The following is a 26,662-nucleotide window of genomic DNA, read 5'->3' as shown; positions in this document are numbered from 1 at the left end:
ATTGAAATCTGTATTTTGCTATAATTTGTTTTTTCTCTTGTTATAGTTAAGGCATTTTATATAATTCACATATATTTTTCCAATTGTATGTAGGATACTAAAAGGAGCTTTATAAAACATGAGTTATAAAAAGGAAAATTAGGTATAAGATAGGTTGAGAACCACTGATTCAGGTAATAATAGAGCATATGAATTAATCCATTACCAGATTTTTTTTTTTTTTTAGCTGAACTGATCAGCAAAGATGACATTTTACGCTTATATTTTCTTTAGTGCCGATGAAATCATTGTAAAGATGCATGGCAGCCAGCTGACACAAAGGTACCTGGAGAAACACGGATTTGAAGTCCCTATAATGGTCCCCAAATTAGATGATCTGGGACTCAGGCTCCCGCCACCAACTTTTTCTGTCATGGATGTGGAACGTTATGTAGGTACGAACTGGATTCCTTTAATTGCTTGGGAAAACACGGTAAAAAATAAAGTTGATATTATCCTAAAATACTAAAAATTGAATGAAGAGATGTTAGTTTAGTTCAGTTTCTGGGTCAGGAAAAGTGAAATGCCATGTCATGCACGTTGAAAACTTTTTTCTCAGTAGACATACTTTCAGAAAGACAGAAGGGAGCATTCTGTACAGCCTCCTCCTGTTGCTTTATTTGTTTTTTGCCATCAAACTTGCTGATACTTGCTGGGAAAAATTATTACAGAGGGGTAGCTACAGATATGAAAAAGGAGTCTTTGGGAAACTGGGTGAGTTCTAGACCTTGGTAGCAGCATTCAGGTGCAAGATTTCTGGATCCTGCTTTAGTGACCTCCTGCTGCCTAGAAAAAGAGAAGCTTATCTTCAAACCTAGTTTTACTTCAATGACTTGATGATACTGCCTTTTAATGATGTCTGGACTTAATGTTTGATATTGAGTCCCAGAAAGGTCTAAGAAACAAGGTCGAAGACCCTTTATCTGTTGCATTATTGTTGACATCTTCAGGCACTTCTTTCATTCTCATAAGGGTATTGAGAGAGAAAGCTGACTCTATGTAGATCTCATTCCTTGTCAGCAAAGTAGATAAAGATTATTTGAGGATTAGATCTCAAGTCTGTCTTGACTCAAACTGTCTATTTTTTATGTTATCTTCTGAGCCTGTAATAATCTGAGAATTTGTCCCTTTATCTATCCATTGGTTGACATTGCCAATTGTTTCACTGAGGAAATCCGGTTAAATTGCCTCACTTCACATTCAGCTTAGTTTTGAACTATTTGATAAATTAGAAGATGAGGCTGAGGTTTCACGTAAACCTGTTTGTATAGATAACATTGTAAAATAAATGGCTAGTGTAATAAAAGTGTAGGTAAAATGTTCACACTACTTGATAGCTAACTTTTTAAATACTGTAAAGTGCTTCAATTAACAGAATTGTTTTGCCTCCTAAATAGAAATAGTCTATTTGACTTTCTTAGCTTGTTTAAAGTTACATTCAGGTAAGAAACGGGTACTTGTTTCCTGTTTCAGATTAAGTATTGCTGTCTTTTGAATTTCACCTTATCCTGTCAGACACTGGAAAACTAACTGGTTTTTAGGGTGATTCCGTGTTGTGCCTGTGGTACCTCATGGTTTTATCGGAAAATTGTAAATTAATCCCAATTCAAAACTCATCTCACAGACAATAATATGCACTGATTTTTGCTTCATTTTTTTCTTGAAGCAGAATATTAGGAGAGAAGACACTACCAGGCAAGCAGAAATTGTTTGTCCTGGTTAATTTGTTCACTAATTCCCCAATGACTGATTGGTTTCTCAAAATGATGGACTCAGAATCTTAAGTGTTAAAGAAGTAAAAGGGAAAAGTCTGTGTCCACATTTTGTGTAGAATTATTAATTATAATTTTGATTACCAGGAATTAACAGCCAGAACAGGTGACTCAGTTTTTACCTACCAGTGTAATATGCACTTTTGTCATAGGATGCACAAGAAATCATTGTTGTATGGAAAGCTTTGTAAACACATAAATTTTTACACTCAGTGTTAATTATGCAGCTCTGTCTTAATTGCTTTATTCTTTCAAAAATTGTTCGTTTGTTCAGAAGTTCCAGTTGGACTTAAAAAGTAAGGATATAGGAAGAGTCTTTGTCTAGGCTATGTAGTTCTTATAGATGGCTTAATTATCACGTGCAGTAAATATGGTCTTTAAAAAATTTTTGTTTAGGGCATCTATTGGTAAAACTCTTACGCACAATAATAAGGCTATGATTGTTCTCTGCAGGTGGTGACAAAGTAATAGATGTCATTGATGTGGCAAGGCAGGCAGACAGCAAAATGACACTTCACAATTATGTGAAATACTTCACGAATCCCAGCAGACCAAAAGTGTTAAACGTGATCAGCCTTGAATTTTCAGATACAAAGTGAGTAGTTCTGGGCGTTTTGATTCAGCTCTGTGAGTGTTAGCTCAATGTAGTTAAATGATGCATTTACTTTAGTAAGAAACATAATTGTGACTCCTAAAGTGGTCCAGAGATACAGCTATGTTGTTGTACATTTTGCTTTGGCATGCTCAAACTTGAAGTATTCTTGTTAGCCTTGAGTTGCAGTTAATTTCTTGGTTGGGGTTGAGATGGGAGATGCAGTTTTAAGAAGTTTTAATTTGCATGATGTGGGTGTGTGTGTTTGTGTGTGTCTGTTGTTTTTTTTTTTAAAGGATGTCTGAATTGGTGGAGGTTCCTGATATAGCCAGAAAACTTTCCTGGGTGGAAAATTATTGGCCAGATGATTCAGTCTTTCCCAAGCCATTTGTTCAGAAATACTGCTTAATGGGAGTTCAAGACAGCTACACAGATTTCCACATTGATTTTGGTGGGACTTCAGTTTGGTACCATGTCCTCTGGGTAAGCTTGGGGTATTTCTTTTTTCACTTAACCGCAAAAACATATAGTCTTCTTCCCTCTAGTCAACCCGTAAATCAGATACCTGAGAAGGAGCAAAATTATAGTAATAATTGCTTCTGATCTTAAGGTCAGGCTAAAGACAGCTAGTTGGATAAGTCAGGAATGCCCATAAAATTATGAATTCTCCTTCAGAGCATATATTCACCTTGCTTTAACTAGAACTGTGCAGTAGCCATTCAGCACATGGGGCTAAATTTAAATCATGAAACATAGTGTCAGATTCAGCTCGTCATTTGTACTAACCACATCTCAAGTGCTCAGTAGCCACTTAGGGCTTTACGTCTACTGTATCCCGTAGCACAGATAGGAAACATTTCCATCGTCACAGAAAGTTCTTTTGGACAGTGTTGCTCTAGAACCAGATCTTCGTCTAAACCACGTGCCTGTGCATCAGCAACGCTCTGGACTCTGTTTGATGCTGTGCCTCGAGCTCCTCTTCCTTTGCTTCATGAGAAAGCAGAGGGTCAGTTCACTAAAGAAAGTCTGTTCATAAGTCTTTAAAAACAGCTGTAGTGTTATAGGTCTTAGGAGAAAGGGCAGAGTTTGCAGAGATGACTCTCTGTAACCTGGGGCCCGTTAACATGTATTTACTTCTACACCTTGAACATGAGATCAGTAGGATGCTTGTGATTCTTTACCCTCCTTTCCTGTAACTGTTTCTCCATCACGACTTTACTGACTCCTTGTCTTATTGGGAGGGGGAGCGTTAGTACCTGTGGAGATGCTTATTAAAGGCAGTAGCTATTGGTCAGGCATGTGAAATATGTCTTTCTGAGCCTAAGAAATCTGATAATTAATTTAATTTAGAACATTGTATTGGGAAATTGCATCAATATAGGCCACCCTGAGAATGGCATTTCCTTTTTCAAAAATAGTGTGATTACTTCCTCCTAGGGCGAGAAGGTTTTTTATTTGATAAAGCCAACAGATGACAATTTGGCCCTCTATGAATCTTGGAGTTCATCTGTGACCCAGAGTGAAGTGTTCTTTGGAGATAAGGTGGATAAATGCTACAAATGTGTGGTAAAGCAGGGACATACCTTATTTGTTCCTACAGGTAAGGTTTTAATCCCATCCCTACTCCCCATAGCGATTGCTCATCACAGAGTCAGCTTTTGATTGGAACCTCTGAGTTTAACAGAGTTTAACCTCTGAGTTTAACTGAGTTTAACCTCTGAGTTTGGAAAGTGGCTTTACATAACCTGAGAGATGATTCTTATGTTGAACTTTTCACGTCCTTGTCCCTTGGAGGGTTTCTCTTGTGGTTCAACTTGTTTTGGCATTGTGTTTTGTGTCATTTGCCTTCATTTTTATTTTGAAAAATTCACATACCTTAATACACACCCTTTAAAAGTGTGCAATTCAGTGGTTTTTAGTAGATTAACAGAACTGTGCAACCCTCTCCCTAATTCCAGAACATTTCATCACCTCAAAAAGAAACCCTGTACCAGTTAGCAGACACTCCCCATTCCCCCTCCTCTCAGCCCCTAGTAACCTCTAATTTTCTTTTGGCTCTGGATTTGCCTGTTTTGGACATTTCATATATAATAGGTGACCTTTTGTATCCAGCTTCTTTTAGTTAGCATCATGTTTACTAGACTTATCCATGTTGTATCTCTTATCAGTGTTTCATTGCTTTTTATGGCCAAGTAATATTCCGCTGCATGGATGTTTCACATTTCGTTTATCCCCTCATCAGTTGATGGACATTTTGGTTGGCTCCACTTTTTGGCTGTTATGAATAGTGCTGCTTTGAACATTTGTGTGATAGTTTTTGTGTGGAGGTTTGTTTTCATTTCCCTTGGGTTTATACCTAGTAGTGGAATTGCTGGGTCATACGGTTTAATGATGTTTAACTTTTTGAGGAACTGCTAAACTGTTTTCCTAACGGCTGTACCATTTTATGTTCCTGCCAACAATGTACAGGTATTTCAATTTCTCCACATCTTCACCACCACTGTGCTTATCTTTATTTTTGACATTCTAGTAGGTGTGAAGTGCTAGTATCTCATTGTGGTTTTAATTTGTGTTTCCTTAGTGAGTAACGATGCTAAGCATTTTTCATACTGGCTGTTTGTATGTCTTCTTTGGAGAAATGTCTGTTAAATCCTTTGCCCATTTTTAAGTTGGGCTGTCTTTTTATTGCTGAGTGGTAAGAATTCTTTATATATTCTGAATAGACCCTTTTCAGATATATGATTTGCAATGTTTTCTCTCATTCTGTGGGTTGTCTTTTCACTTTCTTGATAATGTCCTTTGCACAAAATTTTAAAATTTTGATGAAATTCCCTTCAGTTTTTAATTGGTCAGCTCTGCGCTGATGTTGAAGGCCAAGTCTGCTGTAGGAGTCTGGGCTGCTATCCTGGGATAATTAGGAGGCAAATGAGTATGTTCTGAGGGAGCCTAGGAAGGGATTGAGTATCAGCCTTAGTTATAGCCTCAAGAATAGGCATTAGGTGTATCATCTTGAGAGGTGACTGAATGCAGGGCATGGATTCTGCAGGCCAGTGGTTCTGAGAGTTGTGTTCTTCTGATTTGGGTGACCTTAATGGCTGCAGAGTTTGCAAGGATCTGTTACAGGCCCTGCTTTCTTACTTTGGCTATGGAGTATATAATAAGTATGTGTTGAATAAATGAATGAGTAAATGCCTAGAACTACCAGAATTGATAAAATCTAGATACCTATCAATATTTTCACTGTGAATGGACCAAGCCCCTCCCTTAAGAACCCCCCAAAGCTCCTTTTTGTAGTAAATAGTTTGTTATATCTGTTTTAAAATCTTAAACTCAAATTTATCATCAGTATAACCTCCAACACCAATAACTCCCTCCCCCCAATTGATGTAATAATCTAATTAGATTATAAAGAAATTAGAAGTAATTTATAATAAAATATTATTTTGCAATGTCCCTGCTCAGGCACAGCAACATTGGAAGTAGGGTGATGCACAGGCCAGCTAAGCAGTACAGGTCTATAGCATTGGTGTGGATTAATGGTTCTCAAACTCCACAGACCCTCAGAGTCACCTGGAGGGCTTATTAAAACACAGAGCATGTGTGCCTGCTCAGTCCTGTCCAACTCTTTGCGACCGTGTGGACTGTAGCCCACTGGGCTCCTTTGACCATGGGATTCTCCAGGCAAGAATACTGGAGTGGGTTGCCAGTCCCTCCTCCAGGGGATCTTCCCACCCCTGGGATCAAACTCACATCTCTTGCATCTCCTGCATTGGGAGGTGGGTTCTTTACCACTAGCGCCACCTGGGAAGCCCAAAACACAGAGCGCTGGGCCTTAACCCAGTGGTTCTGATTCAGCACCTCTGGGGTGGGCCTGAAAATTTGCATTTCTAATAAGTTTGCAGCTGAGGCTGATGCTGCTGGTCTGGGGACCACATTTGAAGAACCACTGCTATAGATAGTGTGGGTTTTTTTTTCCCCAAGGTATTTGGCAACTGATAAATTTTCTTCAGTGTACAGGCTACCTGGTTGTGTTCCTAGAAAATCGTGCTGAAACCTTGCAAAAGATGCTGTTTCATATTAATGGAGCCATCATTTCTGGGCTCAGTCAGTGACAGATTCTGTACCTGTCTGAATGCCCAGCAGATATTTGAAAGTCCTGGCTCAGGCAGGACAGTTTCTTGCTGTGTGGCACTGTCCTGCCTGTTGCACCCTGCCTCCCGCTCGCAAGATGACAGTGGTGCTTCCTGATCCTTGTGACAGCTCCACCCACCCTGCCCCGAACTCTCCAGACCACGCTCTGCTGGCAGCGCTTCCTCCACTGAGAACCACTGATCTACAGAATTTGAAGCCGACACAGACTTCAAATTTGTGATTTCAGGGTCAAGCTCAAGACTTCGTGCCTTTGAGCACACAAATGGCCACCACTTGAAATCCAGTCTTCTTGGCCTTTTTAGATACTATATCACAGAACAATGACGAATCAAATTATGAAAAGTATAAAGAAAATGGAATCCGTCTATTTTAACAGTCAGTTTTTCCATGCAAATGTATGTGAATATATTTATTTACATCTGTATAGCATCTTTATGTTTGGTCTACAAGACCTTTCTTTCAAAAGTTAGACATCATCTCTTAGAAATGAGCCTCACTTTGGAAACATGTTGGCTTTATGGGAAGATAACATTCTGATTGCCAACATTTATATTTGTAGGGCCATAACCCTGCCTCATAAAATACGGGGGATCTACCTTTTCTTTCTTAGAGGCAGGTCTTGGGTGGAGTCCCACCGATCCTCCTCTGCTTGGTCCCTACCGGCACTCATTTCAGGATGACACTAGGAAGGCCAGGGGCTCAGCCAGTTCCAATTATTCATTTAATGAAAACATGCTTGCCTCACTCTAACCAGATTTGACTTGTCTCAGAGTAAAATCTTTAACATAAAGTTATATGTGTTTTTAAACTAAAAAATGAAAACAGTAACAATTACCAAAAGCTCCTTCTGTCCTGCACCATAATTTTGTCTAGTCGGGTCAATGCATTAATCTGAAACACAGCACAGAGGTGGCATAGAATAGGCATTTAATAAATACTTGAATCATTGTATCTTTAGATCATAATAGACATTAGCTTCTCTGGCACTGAAGTATGAGCTAAACTGATTTTTTTGTGTGTTTCTTAAAACAGGTAGATACCACATTTGTGTTGTTTAAATGTTGAAAAGTCACTGACGTGTCCTTTTAACCGTTTCAGGGTGGATTCATGCTGTGCTCACTTCTCAGGACTGTATGGCTTTTGGGGGGAACTTTCTGCACAACCTTAACATTGGCATGCAGCTCAGGTTTGTGTTACCAGCACTTGAAGGATCTTTTTCAGCAACATATTTGATTGTGATCTCATGGAGATAGGCCCTGATAACTTATTAGAAACTTAAAAAAAAAATTGTCTTAAAATTTTGACAAGAGGACACCTTGATGAATCTAAAACAAAAAGAATCATTTATTCAAGTTGAGACTAAATACTTTCCCACATTTCAGAATTTTATAGAGATGGATCGGCTCTCCTTTGGTTCTCTTTACAGTGAGAGAATTGAACTAAATCAGGTCAGACTCAGGTGTAACATACGGGGCTGGGACAGGACAATTCGAAGTTAGGAAACACCTGTTTTAATTTTGCTGTGGTGAAGGATTACCAACTATTTCCCCTTCTGCATGACAATCTGACTTTTGGGCAAAAACTTCGCCTGGTAGCTTAATAAGAGAAGAATGTTATTAGGCAACATTACTTATGGTAAAATGATTCCTCATTGATAAACTGCACGGGACTGGGAGAACTGGAAATACCTGGTAGGGAGCCATGTCTTTTGACTTTCCTGACTTGTAACTGGGCATGCCCATGGGGAACCCTGGAAGCCATGCATCGATGGAGTTATTACAAGAGATTCTGGCTCTTATGGGGCACGAAGCTTTAAGCCAAACTCCCACACTTGCCAAGTGAATCTTGCTTATACCTGAGCTGTCCCTGGGGAAGGACGGCTCCTGGCTGTATGGACTGCTGCAAGGACTCTTGCAGAAAACTCACCGTATGGTTTCTGCCTTCTCACCTTGACCCCACCCAAGTTTGGTCCTGAGCTGGAATGCTTAGTGGGACCTAAAGGAAACTCCACGAGTGGATGTTGGAGTGCTGTCTAACACAGGGAGCTAGTTTCTAAACACGTTATATTTATTACAGTGGAACCCTTGTAAAATTCCTTCTGTTAAAACTAGGCTACAGATCCCTAGGGGTGATCTTTTAGAAGCCCTGTGTAAATTCTTCAGTATACTGTCAGATCTGATAAGGGCAGACCTGAGTCAGATCACGACTCAGTCCTACTCACGTGTGTGGTGTTGAGCAGTGTGTAGGACCCCATTGGTCTTCTGTGTCATGGGCTGCCTTATTTCAGTTAAGTTGGTTGCCTCCATTTAACTTTGGAAATGCTAATGTTGAATTTCTTCAACTTTTCTTTATTTAGGTGTTACGAGATGGAAAAAAGACTTAAAACACCAGATCTTTTCAAATTCCCTTTCTTTGAAGCCATATGTTGGTTTGTAGCCAAAAACTTGCTGGAAACCCTAAAAGGTAATAATCTGAACATTTTGTTGTTTCATGTGATGCAGAATATTTGTAAATTCACTTAAAGTCACTGATAGAGAGGTCCTTTTAAAAATATGGTGGCTGTTGTCCCTGTTTTGTTTTTTAAATGCATGATTTCCCCCTGTTCAGAACCTTTTTAACAAATTAGGAGAGCTCTAGTCCATAGTCATAAAAACACACGAACAGCTGCATTGGAACCACACAGGGAATCCTGAAAAGTGTTGCTTTCTCCCCGGACTCTAGTCACCTGCACAGATTTTCAGGCATGTAAAAGTGCCTCCCTAGCAAAAAACGCAGTTGAAGCCAAGGCACTGTTACTTAATGTTTGTCCCCAGGCATTTGCTTTAAAAGCCTTTGAGGGAGCACTTCTCTTGTCCTGAGAGAGTCAGGTGGTGCCTGTGCTGTTACTGCTGTGACCATTATGTGGCCAGCATAAGGCACCTGTTAGCGCACACCAGCTAGTGTCGGGCTGTGGTCTGTGCCTGAAGAAACATGGTTTTGGGTGGTGAGTGGGTGGGGGAATATCCCTTTAAACGTGAAAGCCACCTTTTTATGTGGCTTTTCAGATTTAAGTGTTTTATTATTGGTTTAATGATTTTTGAGCAGTCAAGTTGGAGACTCAGGGTCACTTCTCACTTTTATCTAGTTTTGCTTTACACTTGTGCCCGTGAGAATAAAGTCGATCTAGTTTCTGTGTTGTCTTAACATTTCTAGTCAGTTTGCAAATAGTGCTACTATTATCATTAACTTCCAGAAGAAGAGATATAAACAGATTAAACAGCAAAGTCTGTTCTAAACATTGGGGGTTTTCTCATTTAAAAGTTGCACAAGAAGAAAAGGGTACAGTGAAAAGAAGCAAATCAGTGACTCTTTTCCCAGGATAGCATGCACAGAATTAAATGATAGGACTCATCCATGGTTTCTTTCCTTAAAAGGGGTGAGGGGGGGCTCACTTTCTTCGGAAGGAACGAGTAGTAAGAACCCCATCTCACACCGTGTAGCGCTGTGTGGAGGTGGGTGTCTTGAGAGAGGTGCTGCTGTAGAAGATGGAGGCAGTAGTATTGAGTGTGGTTCTGTTTCTTTTTCTTTCTCATCTTGTCAATTGATTGTTTCTTATTTCACTTTTTTTTCCTCTCTGTTAACTTGTTTGATAATTGGTGGTTACTCAAAACCTAAAGTTAATCACTTTGCCACAGAACCTAACTCCTTTCCCCCTTAACTTCATTCCCACAGAACTGAGAGAAGATGGTTTTCAGCCTCAGACTTACCTAGTACAGGGAGTGAAAGCGCTGCATACTGCTTTAAAATTATGGATGAAAAAAGAAGTAAGTAGTTGTCTTTGGTGAAATAACTTAATTTTTATATGGCAAGGTCAGAAAAGTGAAAAGTGTGAGACTGTTAGTCTCTCAGTCATGTCCACGACTCTTTGCAAGCCCATGGACTGTTGCCCGCCAGGCTCCTCTGTCCATGGAATCCTCCAGCCAAGAATACTGGAGTGGGTAGTCATTCCCTTCTCCAGGGGATCTTCCCAACGCAGGGATTGAACCTGGGTCTCCTGTGCTGCAGGCAAATTCTTTACCATCTGAGCCATCAGGGAAACTGTTAATTTTTGTATGGCAGGGTCAGGAAAACAGAGCCTTATGCTGTTCTGTCAGTAAGTGGGAGTGGTAGAAGGAATGGGAATCATGCTTTAACTGAGAAGTACAACCTGTGTTTTATTAGTATATACAGATATGCTGGTTTTTGTTTATATTTTTGAGAATGGAGTACCTAGGTACTTCTTTAATCTTGAAAAGAAAGTAAATTTGAGACTATCTGGGATATTGACTAAGAAATTAACAGGTAGATATAGAATAATAGTATATAACTTTGTGCTCACATCGTGTGCTAACCACTGTGTTTAGTCTTTATATCCATAAATGCATTTACTAACTCATTTACTCTTCAGAGCAACTAAATGAGTTTGTGGTGCTGTTGTTGTCCCCATTTTAAATATGGAGAAGTTGAGGTTCAGAGTGTAAGTGCTTGCTCAAGACAACTGGTGGAGCTAAGATGAAGCTCGGTCTCTGCAACACCTATGCTGTTATCCCTCTGCTGGTCTTATGTAAGAACAAAGGAAAAGAGGTCCGGGTTCAGGCAGGAGCTTTCCATTTTCCCTGAACTGTGGTCTAGTTTGCATTCGAATCCTACCACCTCTAAGAGGTCATCTCAGATCTCTCCATTTGGAATTCATAGGTCCTTTCCTTATACATCCATAGCATATCTCTTGAGCCAGTGGACTTAAAAGTAATGTCCATAAAGTAATGTGTCCATTTCTTATTGTCTACATTTATGAGCTCTTAAAAAACAGGGACTTTCTCATCTTTATTTCCTTCCTGGAACTTTGCACACAATGCTTTAACAAGTGATAAATATTTTATCTGATGAAAATACATTTCCATGCTGATTTCTTAAATGTCCACTTGAAGTAAAAATCCTGCTCTTAAAAGATACTTTCTGTGTGCTTGTGCTCAGCCACTCAGTTGTGCCTGTCTGTGACCCCAGGGATTGTAGCCCACCAAGCTCCTCTGTCCATGGAATATTCCAGGCAGGAATACTGGACTGGGTTGCCATTTCCTACTCCAGGGGATCTTCCCGACCCAGGGATTAAACCTGCATCACCTGCATTGACTGGCGGATTCTTTACCACTGAGCCACCTAAAAGATACTGGGAAAGTGTCAGTCTGTCAGTCGAGTCCGACTCTGCGACCCCATGGACTGTAGGCCTGCCAGGCTCCTCTGTCCATGGGATTGTCCAGGCAACCATACTGGAGTAGGTTGCCATACCCTTCTCTGGGGGATCTTCCCCATCCAGGGATCGAACCTGGTCTCCTGCATTGCCTGCAGATTCTTTACCCTCTGAGGGTAATAGATTACCCTCCCAATAATTTTATGCTTCTTTTCATTTTTTTTTTTTAATCATTGCTGTATACGCATTAGAGCAGGGGCGCTGTGGAAGCATATAGGAAAACAAAATCAGCATCAAAGACTCATGATCTAATTGACAAGTAAAGGCAAAAACTGATTACAAAAGTATATCGTATATAACAGGATAAAAACAAAGAGTATCTTGCAAAAACTGTGTAATTCCTCTTCTTCTGAAAGCTTTAGACAAGTTGTTCTCAAGCTTGTGTGTTTATCAAAATTGCCTTTAGAGATTTTTAGAAATAACTTTTTTCCCCTAGAGATTTTGGTATAATAGATCTGTAGTAGGCTATGAACCTCTAAACTTGTGGGTGATTTTGATATACAATGAAGACAGAGGAGCCTGGCATGCTGCAGTCCATGGGGTTGAAAGGAGTCGGACACGGCTGAGCAACTGAACAACAACAAGAAAATTCATCAATAATAGATACTGTTAATTGATTACATCTAGAGTACACTTTGAGAGGCAGCTTATTAACCTAGTGGTTCAGGGTGTGGACTCCAGAGTCAGAGGCTTGGATTCAAGTCTTAGCCGTGCTGCTAATAAAGCGTGAACCTGTGCTTCTATTCCCTCGACATACAATGAGAGTCCTAGGAGAACCTCTGTCTAGTGTTGAAATGATTTATGAGGTAACATTTGTAAAGCACTCAACTGTATCTTGCCTGGCACATTTGCTGTTGTTCAGTCGCTCAGTTATTTTTTTGTTGTTGTTATTTAATTTGTTGTTGCTCAGCCTGGCACATAGTTTGCACTTAGTGTTACTGTTACCATTGGTTTGTTTTAACAAATTATGCTAAAACCAGGGAGAGGATATAAAGCAGGAGTAGCAATTAGTATGTTAAGGGCATCTAAAAGGTCAGATGTTCTTAGATTTTTGTTTAGTCGCTAAGTTGTGTTCAGTGCAACCTCATGGACTGTAGCCCACCAGGCTCCTCTGTCTGTGGGATTTCCCAGGTAAGAAAACTGGAGTGGGTGGCCATCTCCTTCTCCAGGGGATCTTCCTGACCCAAGGATTGAACCTGCATCTCCTGCAATGCAGGTGCCTTCTTTACCACTGAGCCACCTGGGAAGCCTGTTCTTAGATAAACAGATTAATGTTTGGAATTAGACATAATAAACAATGAGAGCAGTTTGCACTTCAGTAGATACAGTAACTTGCCAATTAATTCCTCTTTCCTATTGATGGAATCTTTTTCCTGTTTTACTTTTGAAAAGCAAAAAATAAAAGACTTTATGAATTAGATTTACCATGAGAAGCTAGGATTATTTTAGTGCCTGTGTTTCCCCTTACAAATCCTTTTGTATTATGAATTAAATTTAAGGCTTCATTAGTTTCTTTACTAATTATAGTAGTATTTAGAATTACAGTAGGCTTTGAGGTGTAGAGTCCATTTTGAGCAGAATTCACAGTAAGACAAGTTCATGTTTAACTCAGAGTAAAAGGATTTCATAAGTTAATAAGGATCTCCTTAGAAGATATGAAACCAGCTCCATGAGTTCTGAGACCTGGCTTGTTGGTATTTGACTTTGTCTATAAAATCTAGAGAACTTAAAAATTTATTAGTTTTTACATCTTAAAATGTAAATAACTTTGGTTGTCTTATCTTTGTTAATCCAAATACAGCTTGTATCTGAACATGCCTTTGAAATTCCAGACAATGTTAGACCTGGACATCTTATTAAAGAACTTTCTAAAGTAATTCGAGCAATAGAGGTAAGAGTAGAAACTATCATCTAAATGCTTGGTTCCTATCTACTTTGAGAAGCAGTTGGATCTACCACCTCACTACAAATACTGGAAAGCCTCGACATTCTTAGAAGAACTAGAATGAGCTGTATCTTGAAAGGAGTCTCAGGGTTTCAGAGCCCTACGGAGAAATCTGGAATATTGTATCATCATGAAGTAATAAGGATGTAGTTACCAAGTTACTTCAGGTTCTCCAGGTTACTCCAAAAATGAAAAAAATACAGAATAAACAAAACTTTCAGATGTCATTCATTTCTGCAATGCAAAGATGAATACACGTTAAGATGTGTAAGATGAGTAAGAACCGGTGAAGTTGGATTGGAAAGAGGGTTGGGGCAAGGAGACCCATTCAACTGAAAATATTATGACACCTGGGTTAGGTATATGCCCTTTGATAAAAGCCCATGAAGTCTGACATTAGGTATTTTATTAATTAGAAGATATTCTAGGTGTTAAAGATAGGGGATTTTAATTAAAGTAATTCTTCAGGAAGGTGGTTCTGTTAGTGTCTAGCTTGAACTGAAAGGAAGTTAAGTGGAGGAATGGATGCTGATAATTTAATGGCTCAGATCAGGGCTGTATTTGGGAAACAAAAAAGAGGTATTAAAATGTTGGGTTTAATATCCTTGGATAGAGTATTTCATATAATTCTCAACATGTTCAGATATAGTAGGGAATTATTTTATGTTTTTGAAGAGCTGCATATACATGAATTTTTAAACTCAAAAGTCATATATTTAATCTTAATATATATAAATGTATAAATATATATCACAACAATAACCAAAACTAAGAATACACTCAATAAAAAAGTATAGGTCTATATGAAAAAACTATAAATCTTTACTAAGAAAAATAAAACTCTAGTTTAATAAATGGGAGTGTCATTTCTAAAATATAATTGCAAATTAGTATTACAAATTGAAAATGGTGAAATATTCTTGGAAGAATAATTGGACAAAAATAGTCACCAAAGTGTTTTGTTTTTTTTTAATTGGAGGGTAGAGAGTCCAGAAGGCAGCAAAATGGCTGTAGAAAAATGTACAAAGAAAGTATAAACAGGAATTTCATTAAAGAAGAGATGGAAATGGCCAATTCAATAAAAATATGAAAAATATTCTCAATATGTGAAAAAGTATTCAACCACATATTACCACATAATTTATGATTTCAAATGATGGTTTATCACATTGGCAAAGATAAAATTCTGTATTTTTGCTCTGCTGATAGGAAGTATAAATTAGTGCATGATTTCTAACTGGCATATACCTTGACTTAGCATTACTTTAATAAAGTAAATAAGACAATTCCAGTTAAACTTGATATATGACCATACCTGCTTACCACTATCACCTCTTGGAACCAAAATGATAGTAAAAAAATGAAAACAATATCTATCCCTAAGTATTAGGTCAATAAATTATGCTATATCTCTACAGTAGAATATGACACAGCCTTTAAAATGATGTTGAAAATCAAGGATATGTGTTCACAGTATTTTATGTGGGAGAGAGAAGGGGAAAAGATCTCAGTAGAGCTGTTCAGGTTTTATAATTTGGTGTTTTTTGTTTTTATGATGAAAAGGAATGTTTTTTGTTTTCTAAAATATTTTTATAGATGATTATTTAGTCAGTTATGTTTGTGGCCTTGTCATAAAAATACCCCAAATTTTGTTCTTAAAGGAGGAAAACGGCAAACCAGTTAAATCTCAGGGAATCCCTTCTGTGTGTCCAGTTTCACGGTCCTCAAGTGAAGCAGCTTCCCCATACCATTCCCGACGAAGGATGCGGAAACTTCGAGACCACAATGTCCGAACTCCTTCCAACCTCGACATCCTGGAGCTCCACACGAGGGAGGTGCTCAGAAGACTGGAGATGTGTCCCTGGGAAGAGGCAAGCTTCTGTTCCGCGGTCACAGGAGAGACTCAGTCATTTCTGAAAGGCCTTCAGAAGGGTGACAGAAAGAGACCAGGCTGGCCATTCTTGTTGTCTGAGCTTTGCTTAGCACCCTAGCGGTCAGCAGCACTTCTGCTTGTGGTGGGGGCATGCTTCGGTGTAGAAATAGGACGAACAGGTCCCATCGGTTTGCTGACATGTGTATCGAGTGTTTACTGAGTGCCAGGTACTCTTCTAGGCTCTGGGGAAGGTACCAGAGTGGGCAAAACCCAAGCCCCTGCCCTCATGGAGCTTCCATCCTAGTTCAAGTTGGAAGGATCGAAGTCAGAGACAGGTATTAAAGTCGTATAATTTCAGATAAAAAGGTCATGAAGAGAGCAGTAGAATAAAGGGGCTGGTGGTGGGCTGCTTCTGCTAAGGTGATCGGAGAACCTCTCAGGTGGGTGCATTTGACAGACACTTACATAGAAGAAGTCAGGTGGATACACAGACTTGAGGAGGAGTATTGAAGGCAGAGGAAAGTGCAGGTGCTGTAGGCCTTTCCCTGGCCCAGCGGCAGCAGCATGCATCACTGTTAGGCTGGGAGACTATTAAACTCATTACAGTTTGAGAAATGCTGGCCTAACAGAGTGATGAGCTCAGTGTGGGGCCTTTGGAAAACATGCTACTGACCTGTGATGAGATCCATGTCATCCATGATTGTACATCTTAAGGAGAGGACAGTTTAAAATGAGTAAGATAGCAGTATCTCTGAATTAACGTATTTACAGATGTTATATAGAAATTAAAGCTTCCTTAAATATTTTAAATTTTATATAATTGTATTTATACTGTTGTAAGCTTTTGTTGTTCTAAACCTCCTTCAACCCATAGCCATCTGGTAGAAGATTCATCCATAGCTATGTGGGAGAAGATTCAGGTTATTATAAGAAGCTCTATATATTATTAAAGAAAAATATTAAAGGAAATATTCTTTATGTTTTAAAAACCAGCCACTGTTGTGCCTTTATGTCACTCGGTGGCCTTTGTTCCTGGTGATAGCATGATGGTGACCTGTAAATCGCTGAGAGTACCTGGGGGGAAGACTAGAGATTAGGTCAGAGATGGGGGGACCAGAAGGGACCCAGCAGTTAGGGAGAAACAAGGGAAAGAGAACTCAAAATACACAAAGGCAGTACTTCTCCAGTTTTCCAGCTTTCTACAAGAGTGAAATGTCTGAATTCACGTGAGGCAGATTTTATATTCTGCTTTGTAGAACGTATTTTACTGTTACTGGCCCTACAGAAAGATGAACCACATTCATGCTGGTTTTAGGAGCCATTTAGCTTCCATGCTGCATCACTGCAAATGCCCTAGCCTTGGAGGCTGCCCAGCACTCTTAGGATGCAGGGCCGTGGGGACCAGGGCAGGGGGAGGTGGTGGTACACTCTCCTCCTTTACCTGTCAAGCAGGTATTTTTGAGGGTGGAGGTTAAGTAAGTTCTGTTTTTATACTTTAAGGACATCCTGAGCTCAAAACTGAATGGAAAATTCAACAAACATCTCCAGCCATCTTCCACAGTACCTGAATGGAGAGCGAAAGATAATGATCTTCGATTACTGCTGACAAATGGAAGGATAATTAAGTACGTGAAGTAGATGAAAGTGTCAGAGAGTTTAGTTTTCCATGGATTCCCTCTGTTCATTTTATTCTGGGTCCAGACCATTGCACACCTGCCTGAAAAATGGGGAAAGGGTCTCAATTCTCAGTTTTCTCTGCAAAGTAAGGAGAGTGTAATAGTGTTTGGCTGCATAGTTGCGCTCTTTTCTGAGTTGATTATTTTTCCCTCTATGTACAGGGATGAGAGACAACCCTTCACAGATCAGAGTCTTTATACAGCAGATAGTGAAAATGAAGAGGATAAGAGAAGGACAAAAAAGGCAAAAGTGAAGATGGAAGAGAGTTCAGGAATAGAGGGAGTGGAGAATGAAGAGTCTCAAAAACCACTTAACAGTATGTTTGTTTTAATGGTCATTTTAAAGGTCTGTTCATTATTAATATGCTAATAATATGTCAGGTAACTCGCTAATTTTAAAGTGCTTAAATTAGTAGTAGGATTAAAATTTCTTGTGTCCCTAATACTCTTTTGAGAAATCTGGAGCATTTCTGAGTCCTCTCTCCATCAGGGAAATGCTGAATGTGACCTCCCAATGAGGGGTGGCAGCCGAGGAAAGTGGTATTAGTGACAAGGATGTCATTGGCCAGTGACACCCTCATCTAATGACAGTTTTTTCAAGAGTCACATAAAAGCTCATGCATTTTATGGGCCTCTACTCTGAATTATGAAGCAGTTGGAAATGTAGTACAATTTCCAAGATAATTTTAGCTAACATACATATGGTTTTCAGAATTAGGAGATATATATAACTGGCTGATCTGAAGCTATTAGTAACCCAAGTATTATTTTATTTGATTGCATATTGACAAGAAGGCTCTACTTGGTTATTAATTGGTTACCATCAATGCAATGAATAGTAACACCTCCTCCTCCTTGAGATCTTCTTTGAATGAAGTCTTTCATTTTCTCAACATTTTTCAGGGCCTCCGTATACCCTTCTATCTTAGAAAGTAGTTAAACATTTTAGTACTTGATAAGTGAATATTCTAGATAATTAACATTATTAAATCCATGTCAAATACCTCAGTTCCTGGTAATTCCAGATAAGTTTGTTATTGTTTTAGTCGGTGACTACATTTGTTCACATGCCGGGGGAGACACAACTGATCAATGGACTTTATCCAGCAGTTGCTAGCCGAAAGTGCTGTGGGGAAAGAGAGGCAAGGGTGAAGCTTGGTCTATAAGCTTGTTGAATTCACTGTCTACTTGAATGTGTCTCAGGCTCAGGAGAGTTTTTTTGTTTTGTTTTCTGTTGAGACAAATAAAGCATAACAGAAAGTGAAAAGCATTGTAGCTAATTTTAGAGTTGAGGTTTTTTTCTGGGAAGAAATAAAATAGTCAACCCACCCATGCAAGGATTGTAAACTGTATTTGATAAATACCACAGAAGTTTTAAGAATACACTTCAATCTGTATCTTGGTTAATTAGGGGAAAAATCCTTGGGGGAAGAACGAAATGAAGACAATGAAAGCAATGAGAAAGGACAGAGCCGGCGCAGTTGAGTTGGACGGGCTTTGGATGGCACTTTGTTCCAGTTCTGATGGCTCTTTTTCTCTGATCACTTTCCTTCTCAGGGTTTTTAACAAGTGTGAAATCAGAACTCAGGAATCGATCATCTGAATATTCTGATATTTCTGATTCAGAAGACTCTGGACCTGATTGCACTGCACTGGTACGCCTGGGACCCTGTAACTTACAGTTATGTGGTGGAAAGATGAACACCCACTTTCCTTTACATGGGAGGAAGTGGATGACAGCTTTCCCAAAGCCTGTCTGTCTGACCTTTGTGGCACAGAGCCTTCTCTTCAGTGGTAATTACGCACACACCCCGTCACGTGACTACTTACATCTGATCAACAAAGCTTCTGTCTGATTTTGGAAAGGGTGGAGGGAGATACAGCTCTCGTTTCTCATATTTCCTCATAGGTTATATTTCATTTTGCCTTAAAGACAGCCTGTACTGTGTGGTTGTTTTTTTTTTTTGTAAAACTAAGGAATTATGTTACTGCAGTAACTAGAGATTTATTTCCACTTTTTCATATGAAACACAGAAATAATTCCATGATAATGAAGTTCTCACTTTCCCTTTAGATGGATAAACTGTTTTTGGTTAGTTTGTATAAACATGTTCTGATTTCTTATATAGACTTCCTTCTATTTAATTATCTCAGAAAAATAATTTTACCACTGAAGAGTCTGAAAGTTCAGGTGATGAAAAGAAACAAGAGATAACATCAAACTTTAAGGAAGAATCTAATGTGATGAGGAACTTCCTTCAAAAGAGCCAAAAGCCATCTCGAAGCGAAATTCCAATTAAAAGGTAGGCATGCTGATGATGGTCTTATTACAATGTTATATAAATTATAGGAAAACATTTGTTATTTTTTGTTTGTTTTGTTTGTGTGTGTGTGTGTGTGTTTTGGTTTTAAAATTTACCAAATATTTCCTTAAGAGTAAAAAAGTTCTTGTCTTTTCTGCTGATCTGCCCTTCAGGGAATGTCCTACCTCGACGAGCACAGAGGAAGAAGCTATTCAGGGCATGCTGTCTATGGCAGGGTTGCACTATTCCACGTGTTTACAAAGGCAGATTCAAAGCACAGACTGCGGTGGTGAAAGACCCTCTCTCCAGGACCCCAGCAGCTGCCACAGCAGTAACCATGAGGTCAGGCAGTTGTATCGCTGTGATAAGCCAGTGGAAAGTGGTAAGAAACATTAATTGTAATTTTCTGAAAAATAACATAGAACCCTCACCTTAATAGCCCTGTAATCCTAGCTTGAGGTTAAAGATTATGAACAAGAAATGTTTATTAAACATCTTTAGTTGGAGATGGTGTTAGACATATTGGCAGATATATATATATATATATGATGTTGACAAATGTTAGCTGCAAATAGAATAACTCAGAATGTAAATGAACGGATTAGGGGTTGTATTCACTGACTTGCAAGACGTGTTGTGTCCCTTTTATAAGCTGATCAGAATGGAGGGGATGTTTGTGTCTTAATTGATGTGCTTAGTTTGAACAATCCACTCTTTTTCCTTTTATGGAAGGGAAGGCGAGCTTTCAGCTGTTTCTGCTGGAGGGTATCCTCTTCTACTTAACAGGAGACATTGGGAAAGAGAGGAGACTTGCTGGCGGTATCAGTGGTGCCGGAGTGTTTCCTTCTGTCTGCCTTTAGGGAGAAGTTTTGTTTCCCAAAAATCTGAGGAGGATTAGGGAAAAGATGGTACTACATTAAAACTGAAGTCTATTATAGGAATTATGTTCATTCCCACCTAGCTGCGTCGATTATATGCCAGGAGCTTGGCATTCATTTCACTTAATTCTTGAAATGACATGTTGGGTGTGTGTAATGTAGCTTTAATAGGTAAAGGAAAAAAGATTTAGTGGAATTAACTTGCCCACACTTACATGGCTACTCAGTGACTGGAATTTGAATCCAAGACTAGATCATGTGATCTCAAAATCTTTGCTTATTGTATAAGAGGAAACTCAGGTTTAAAGAGCTTATATAACTTGGCTAAAGATGTATTGGTAATGAAAGATCTCAAGTTCAAATCTGGATTTTTCTGTCTTTCCACTTATCATTCTGTCTTCCTATAATCTCTTTGGCCCCTTGAAAAGAAAGCTCTGGAAATGCTGCCAGATTCAGGCAAACATATGCCTTTATTCTGTATGGGAAAATATACTATTTTTAGAGAAACTGTATTGCACTTGGTTTTACATCTACAACAGATGGCCACAGAATTTGATCTAGGTCCTCCAGCATCTGGCCCAAAACCTGCCATAGAAAGAAAGACAGTCTTTGAGAGAACTGAAATAATTAACATGTTGGATTGCAAGCTGGTGACTGTTTTGTTTTTGAGAGGGAAAGGAGTATGGTGAAAGTATATGAATAGAGTTAGCATGCTCATTTTTTGAATAAAATGTCAACATAAATTTACTTTCAGTTTTAAGCAGCAGGCTAACTTTGTTCTTTAAGATCCAGTTTGTGAGAAGATTTTTAATTAAAATTTCTCTTTAGGATATCATGTCAAGACTGAAGATCAAGAGTTGAGGAGTTCTTCCTGGATTAAACAATTTGATACAACTTCCAGATTTAATCTTCAGGTATATTCAAGGTTTGAAATATTGAAATAGGATTGTCATTAGCTCTGTTTTTGCTTTTGTTTTTAAAACTGCAATCAGTAATCAACCCCCAGATGTAGAAAGCTTAACAATTGTCATTAAATGTACCTTTGAACAGCTGTCCAGTTTTAGGGATTCTGATGTACTAACCAATGAAAGGCTTATGGATAGAATGTTATCTGGAAAAAAGCAACTTATTTAAGAAAGCAGTTAAAAACTCCTGGCTGCCAACACCTTTAGGTTATGTCTGCCTAGAATGAAACATGAAAGGAAAAAAGTACCACAATACCACAAGGATCCTTTTAATCTCTGCTGTTGTTTATTGAGCATTTTTAGATACCAAATTTCTTTGAGAATTTGATGACAGTTACAGGAAAATGTTTTCTTTCCAAAAAATGTTCTCCATGAATATGACTTGTGCTTACATTTTTCTCATGGTTTGTACCCCACCCTCACCCCAGACCATTCATTAAGTCCAGATTGAGAGTCACTGCTCTAAGAGAAGACACTTGATGTCTGAGGATTCTCATGTATGAATGCTTATACCAAACAAAATGAACCCCCAAAATACCTTTTTTTAAAAACGTTGCCAGTAGCACCAAAAAAGGAAGGCTGTATGACCTTTTGTGGAGAAGGAAATGGCAACCCACTCCAGTATTCTTGCCTGGAGAATTCCAGGGACAGAGGAGCCTGGTGGGCTGCTGTCTGTGGGGTCGCACAGAGTTGGACACGACAGAAGCGACTTAGCAGTAGCAGCAGCATAACCTTTTTGCTGCGGACCTTGGAAAATGACAACCAAAGAATCAAAACTCTTAAGTGGCACAGTGGAGTCTCCAAGCCTCCCCAACCCCATTTGCTCTCTCAATAACAGAAATATGGGTGGTTTTAACGTTCTTCATTTGGCTTATCTGTATTTTCTAAATACTTGTCAATTACTTTTATAATAAGAGAAAGAACCACGTTATTTTTTAAAGGCAAGTACAGGTTCTTTTAATGGGAGGATATGCTCCAGAGACAAAGGTCAGGTAAGAAATTCCTTAACTATTAAGAATTCACTTACTAATGTATGATTCTATAGTGCCTCACTGGTTATAAAATTTATAACTCAGTAGCATTATTGGATTTAGTATTAAAAGGTAAGCTGTTATTTAAATTTAGCTGTTGCTTTTATAATTGTCTTTGAAAACGAAGAAGCAGAAGACAAATGATGAGCAAGATCACCTTAGAGAAAATAGAATTTCTGTTTCTTGTAATCTAGAGAGGTATTAGAATAGTGTATCAAATTGAAAAGCTGTTTCTTCATACGCAAGCGTATTTGTAAGACTGTTTTAAAGCAAGTCTGTGTTTCATGCTGTTTTTAAAACTTACTTGACCATTACAGAATCAGAAATTCACTATCACACACACACACACAGACACACACTTAAAACTAGCTTCGTGAGACATATCTACAGTATGCTCTTTTCAGGTTTATCTTCTCCTTTCCTCTCTTTAATTCTGGTTGGGACCCTCTCTGTTTTGATTTCAAGACCTACCAGTCATCTATCTTATCTATCTATAATGTTTTCTTCTCGACTTGAAGATGTCTCAAGTTACGAGGCATCTTTAAAACCTGAATCCTTCAGCGCTACTAGGTTTTAGAATGAGATGACCATCAGGAGGGATCATCTGTGGCCACTTCATGTTAAAAAACCCTAAGTTCAGTAATCTATCTCTTCTCTCTCTTAAATTGTTAATACATTACTTCTCATAAAGAAACCCTAAAAATTCGGCCTTATTTCCTTCTTTCTTAGGATCTAAATAGAGGCCAGAAATGCATCAAGAAGGAAGTTTCATCAGAAATCAGTCAGAAAGTACAAAGTAGGAATTCTGTGGACAGCAGTGGCTCAAGCCTTCAGAATGCAAAGTATACGCAGAGTTCAAGCTTGATATCAGGGGCGTGCCAGCTAAGTAATGGCAGTATAAGCCCAGAAAGGCCTGTTGGTGAAACTTCCTTTTCAGTGCCCCTTCACCCCACCAAGAGACCTGCGTCAAATCCACCACCTATCAGCAACCAGGCAACAAAAGGTAACGTTACACGTGTGTAGGTTAAGTTAAATAGACATGTCTCTACACTCACATTGCTTACAGCCTGCTGGGTATGGACACTGCATTGATAGGTGCTCAGATTACTATGGGGACAGAGAAGGTATCTCAGTCAGCCCTGAGGAGCAGGAGGGGTTTCCTGGAGGGGGAGGTGGATCCTGGGAAGGCTGTGATGGGTTAGCCGTTGTGAGGCAGGGGAAGGGATAGGGTCGACAGCACTGACAGCAGAGGAGACAGCGTGGCCCAGGACAGGGGAGAGACAGCAGGGGGTGAGGACGGAACAGGTGCATCGCTGGAGCGGCTTGAGGCAGGATGGTAAGAGCTGGTGCTGAAGAGACAGGCAGGGCTTAGGCCCGGGGAGTGTCCTGTAAGTCTTAGGAAGGAGGCTGGCCCTTATCTCGTGGGCGAGCTGGAAGGGTTTTAAGCAGTGGACTTCCAGGCGTGTGACTCGACCCATTCAGGACACCTAAAAGCCTTTGCCTGCCGTGTCGCTCTGCTTTAAGTCTTCCAGGTGCTATCAACTGTGATTTTCACTGTTACTTACACTGCTGTTGGTGTGCTGTATTTTGTAGGTAAACGTCCAAAAAAAGGAATGGCAACAGCCAAACAGCGTCTCGGGAAGATCCTTAAACTGAACAGAAATGGCCACGCACGTTTCTTTGTGTGACGGAGCTGCGGCCGTGGCCACTATTCCCTTCGGAGACTGGTCTTGGGGTGCGGGAGCCTGGAGCTTCCACGCACCCCACTGAAGCAGTTTGCATGTACAGTAGGGAACACTGCCTGAAGAACAAAATGAACCTGATGCTGCATTTTCACTGTGCCACACCCACTCAGCAATAACCATTTTGGACCTGGTGGGGAGAGGAAGAAGGAGGGTAGAACCTTAAAAAGAGACCTTGAACTGGAAAGGGTCTCTTGTCAGGGCTTGAATTTCATTTTGTTGTTGGTAGTGTTTTGATTTATTTTCAGTGATAGGGTAAAGAATTATCAGTAATTTATTTAACAGATTTTTTTTTTTAAAGTTAACAGCTTTTAAATTCTTTCTTTTTTAAAGCTATTTATTTGGAAGATTTCTGGAGAAATATCTCACTAATTTAGATTTAAGAATGTGAAGGTTTTTAAATTATTTTTGATAGTGTGTATGTTACACGTGGGGAAGAGCCACGGTAACAGTAACTAGTCTGGACTCTTAAATTTGCTATTCAGGTTAAAGTCTTAAACAGGGATTTGATGCATTAATTATTTTAAATTAAGATGTATATGAAAATCATTTTATTTTATATATTTCATGTGTTTTTTATAAGCTATTAGCTTCGCTTTTGCTAACATCCAAGGTGCATACTGTTATCCAGGTCGATTACCTACGTCCCACCTTCCCTCTGCACTCCCCCTCATTTCGTGACGACACAGACTCTTCTCTTTGCAGGGAAACACTTTCGTAGCCAGTGTGTAAGAACTACATTCAAGACCCCACATTTCTCATTTCGTTTGACATTGCAGTTTTCTTCTAAATAGAAAAATAGGCTTCTTGCATTTTCACTTTTGCTGATGATATCTGGGTCCCAAAGAGTACAGCTTTAATATCTTTTCCCTACTTGTGGGAAAAGTATTATAAGTTTGATTAAATTGTCATGTTTGTAGTTTTCCAAATACATTTGTAACTCCAGAGGGCCTTCTTCATACTGCTGGTGTTGGAGGGCAGGGCCAGCACCTGCCACAGAGGTTATATTTTATGATGCTTTTATTCTGTATACCTAATCTGTTGGAAAATATGAAATATGGTTTGACTTAGAATATTCAAATCTGCATAATAAGCCGTAATATAATAAGACTATACTATATTAAGTTGTATAGAAGCAAGCATGTTGGAGTAGATGAATTGGGTGTGTATGTGTGTGTGTGTGTGTTTAGTTTTTTATTTCTTAACCTTCTAATGAGTTATTTAAGATGTGGATTTGGAGTAAAATGGGTGCTTTTTGCAGTTTCTTCCATCTGTCCTAACTTAACCAGTGCATAGTGAGGTTAAGTATCCGGTTGAGCTTTAAGGAATCATTTATCTCCTTTGTGCACAATTTTTACTAAATGCCAGTTTTCAGCTGCTTGCAATAGCTTATGTTTTCCTCTCCACCTGTGACATAAAAACAAGTAATTTCTTGTTTCTTGGGGGGTGGGGTGGAGATATTTCCAGTTCTGACAGTAGAGCATTTTATAAGTTCCCACAAAAAATACAGGCAAATTGGATAAAATTTATTTTTACGGAAAAGAAATATGGCCATATTAGGGATTTGTCTTTTTTTTTTTTTTTTCCACTCAGCAAGGTAGCAGGACTTTCCCTTTTAAGTATCGCTTGAAGAGCTAAGAAAAAAGAAGTCTATACCATTGTCTTTCATGGTTACATTCAAATGTATTTTCAAAGAGAAATATTTCTTACTCTGTTACCATTCCAATATTTCATGGAATATATATATATCTTATGAATTAGCCTTTTTGGTTTAATGATTGGACCACTGTCTGGGTCTTATCTGGGTTTCAGGAAGAATATTTTTGGAAGTACTAAATGTCTATAATAGGCTGACTCAAAACTCTGTCTACACTATGCCAAAACTAGGTAAGAAGTAGGTACAGTCAGTCATTTGGTTGGTCATCAGATCTCAAGATATGAAAAATGTGGGTTTGCGTGATTCTCCCACCTTCGCTACACAATATAGTACTGTGATGTTTTGGTTTTCTGTAGATAAACCATTTTAGTGTTATAGTACACGTTTTGGTTTTAGTTTAGAAATAAGAATTATAATTTCTTTTTCCAGCTACATTATGATCTGGGTTCTTTTGTTGTCTTTACATTTTTCACAGCTTTAAGTATTTTTAATTACCTTTTTTTTTCTTTAGCCATAAAAATGAAAATAATTTATTTTTATGAATTAAAATTGTGGCCAGTATCTGCCCTGTGTACTTAGGCCAATAAATACTAATTTAAAGTAGCCAGTATATGGAACTTCTAAGTGAAGGTACTGTGGATTCATTTTTGGCAGTGTTAATTATTAATTAGCCCATTAACTGGCTAAGTTTTAAGTAAGATGAAATAACCACTAAAATAGAATACATGTAAACTTTTTGTGAATTGGTAAAAATTCAGCCACTGAATCCAG

General features: G+C 38.9%; 1 protein-coding gene across 1 annotated transcript in view; it reads left to right on the top strand.

Moving 5' to 3' along the window:
* Positions 1 to 24,382, top strand: part of KDM7A (lysine demethylase 7A) — a 69,576-nt gene extending 45,194 nt beyond the window's left edge. The window contains exons 4-20 of the mRNA XM_052638512.1: positions 274 to 434; positions 2,265 to 2,406; positions 2,700 to 2,886; positions 3,841 to 4,003; positions 7,654 to 7,741; positions 8,912 to 9,018; positions 10,267 to 10,358; positions 13,623 to 13,712; positions 15,428 to 15,637; positions 17,140 to 17,264; positions 17,478 to 17,632; positions 18,873 to 18,970; positions 19,470 to 19,618; positions 19,792 to 20,000; positions 21,325 to 21,410; positions 23,222 to 23,495; positions 24,086 to 24,382. Coding sequence (XP_052494472.1) covers positions 274 to 434; positions 2,265 to 2,406; positions 2,700 to 2,886; positions 3,841 to 4,003; positions 7,654 to 7,741; positions 8,912 to 9,018; positions 10,267 to 10,358; positions 13,623 to 13,712; positions 15,428 to 15,637; positions 17,140 to 17,264; positions 17,478 to 17,632; positions 18,873 to 18,970; positions 19,470 to 19,618; positions 19,792 to 20,000; positions 21,325 to 21,410; positions 23,222 to 23,495; positions 24,086 to 24,180 — 2,431 coding nt within the window. The 3' untranslated portion in view covers positions 24,181 to 24,382. The remainder of the gene's footprint in view (positions 1 to 273; positions 435 to 2,264; positions 2,407 to 2,699; positions 2,887 to 3,840; positions 4,004 to 7,653; positions 7,742 to 8,911; positions 9,019 to 10,266; positions 10,359 to 13,622; positions 13,713 to 15,427; positions 15,638 to 17,139; positions 17,265 to 17,477; positions 17,633 to 18,872; positions 18,971 to 19,469; positions 19,619 to 19,791; positions 20,001 to 21,324; positions 21,411 to 23,221; positions 23,496 to 24,085) is intronic.
* The last annotated feature ends 2,280 nt before the right edge of the window (positions 24,383 to 26,662 follow it).

Source organism: Budorcas taxicolor, chromosome 4 (genome assembly GCF_023091745.1).
Source record: "Budorcas taxicolor isolate Tak-1 chromosome 4, Takin1.1, whole genome shotgun sequence".
NCBI classification, from domain to species: Eukaryota; Metazoa; Chordata; class Mammalia; order Artiodactyla; family Bovidae; genus Budorcas; species Budorcas taxicolor.
The sequence above is the reverse complement of the archived record's forward strand: the minus strand, read 5'-3'. Positions and strand labels throughout refer to the sequence as shown.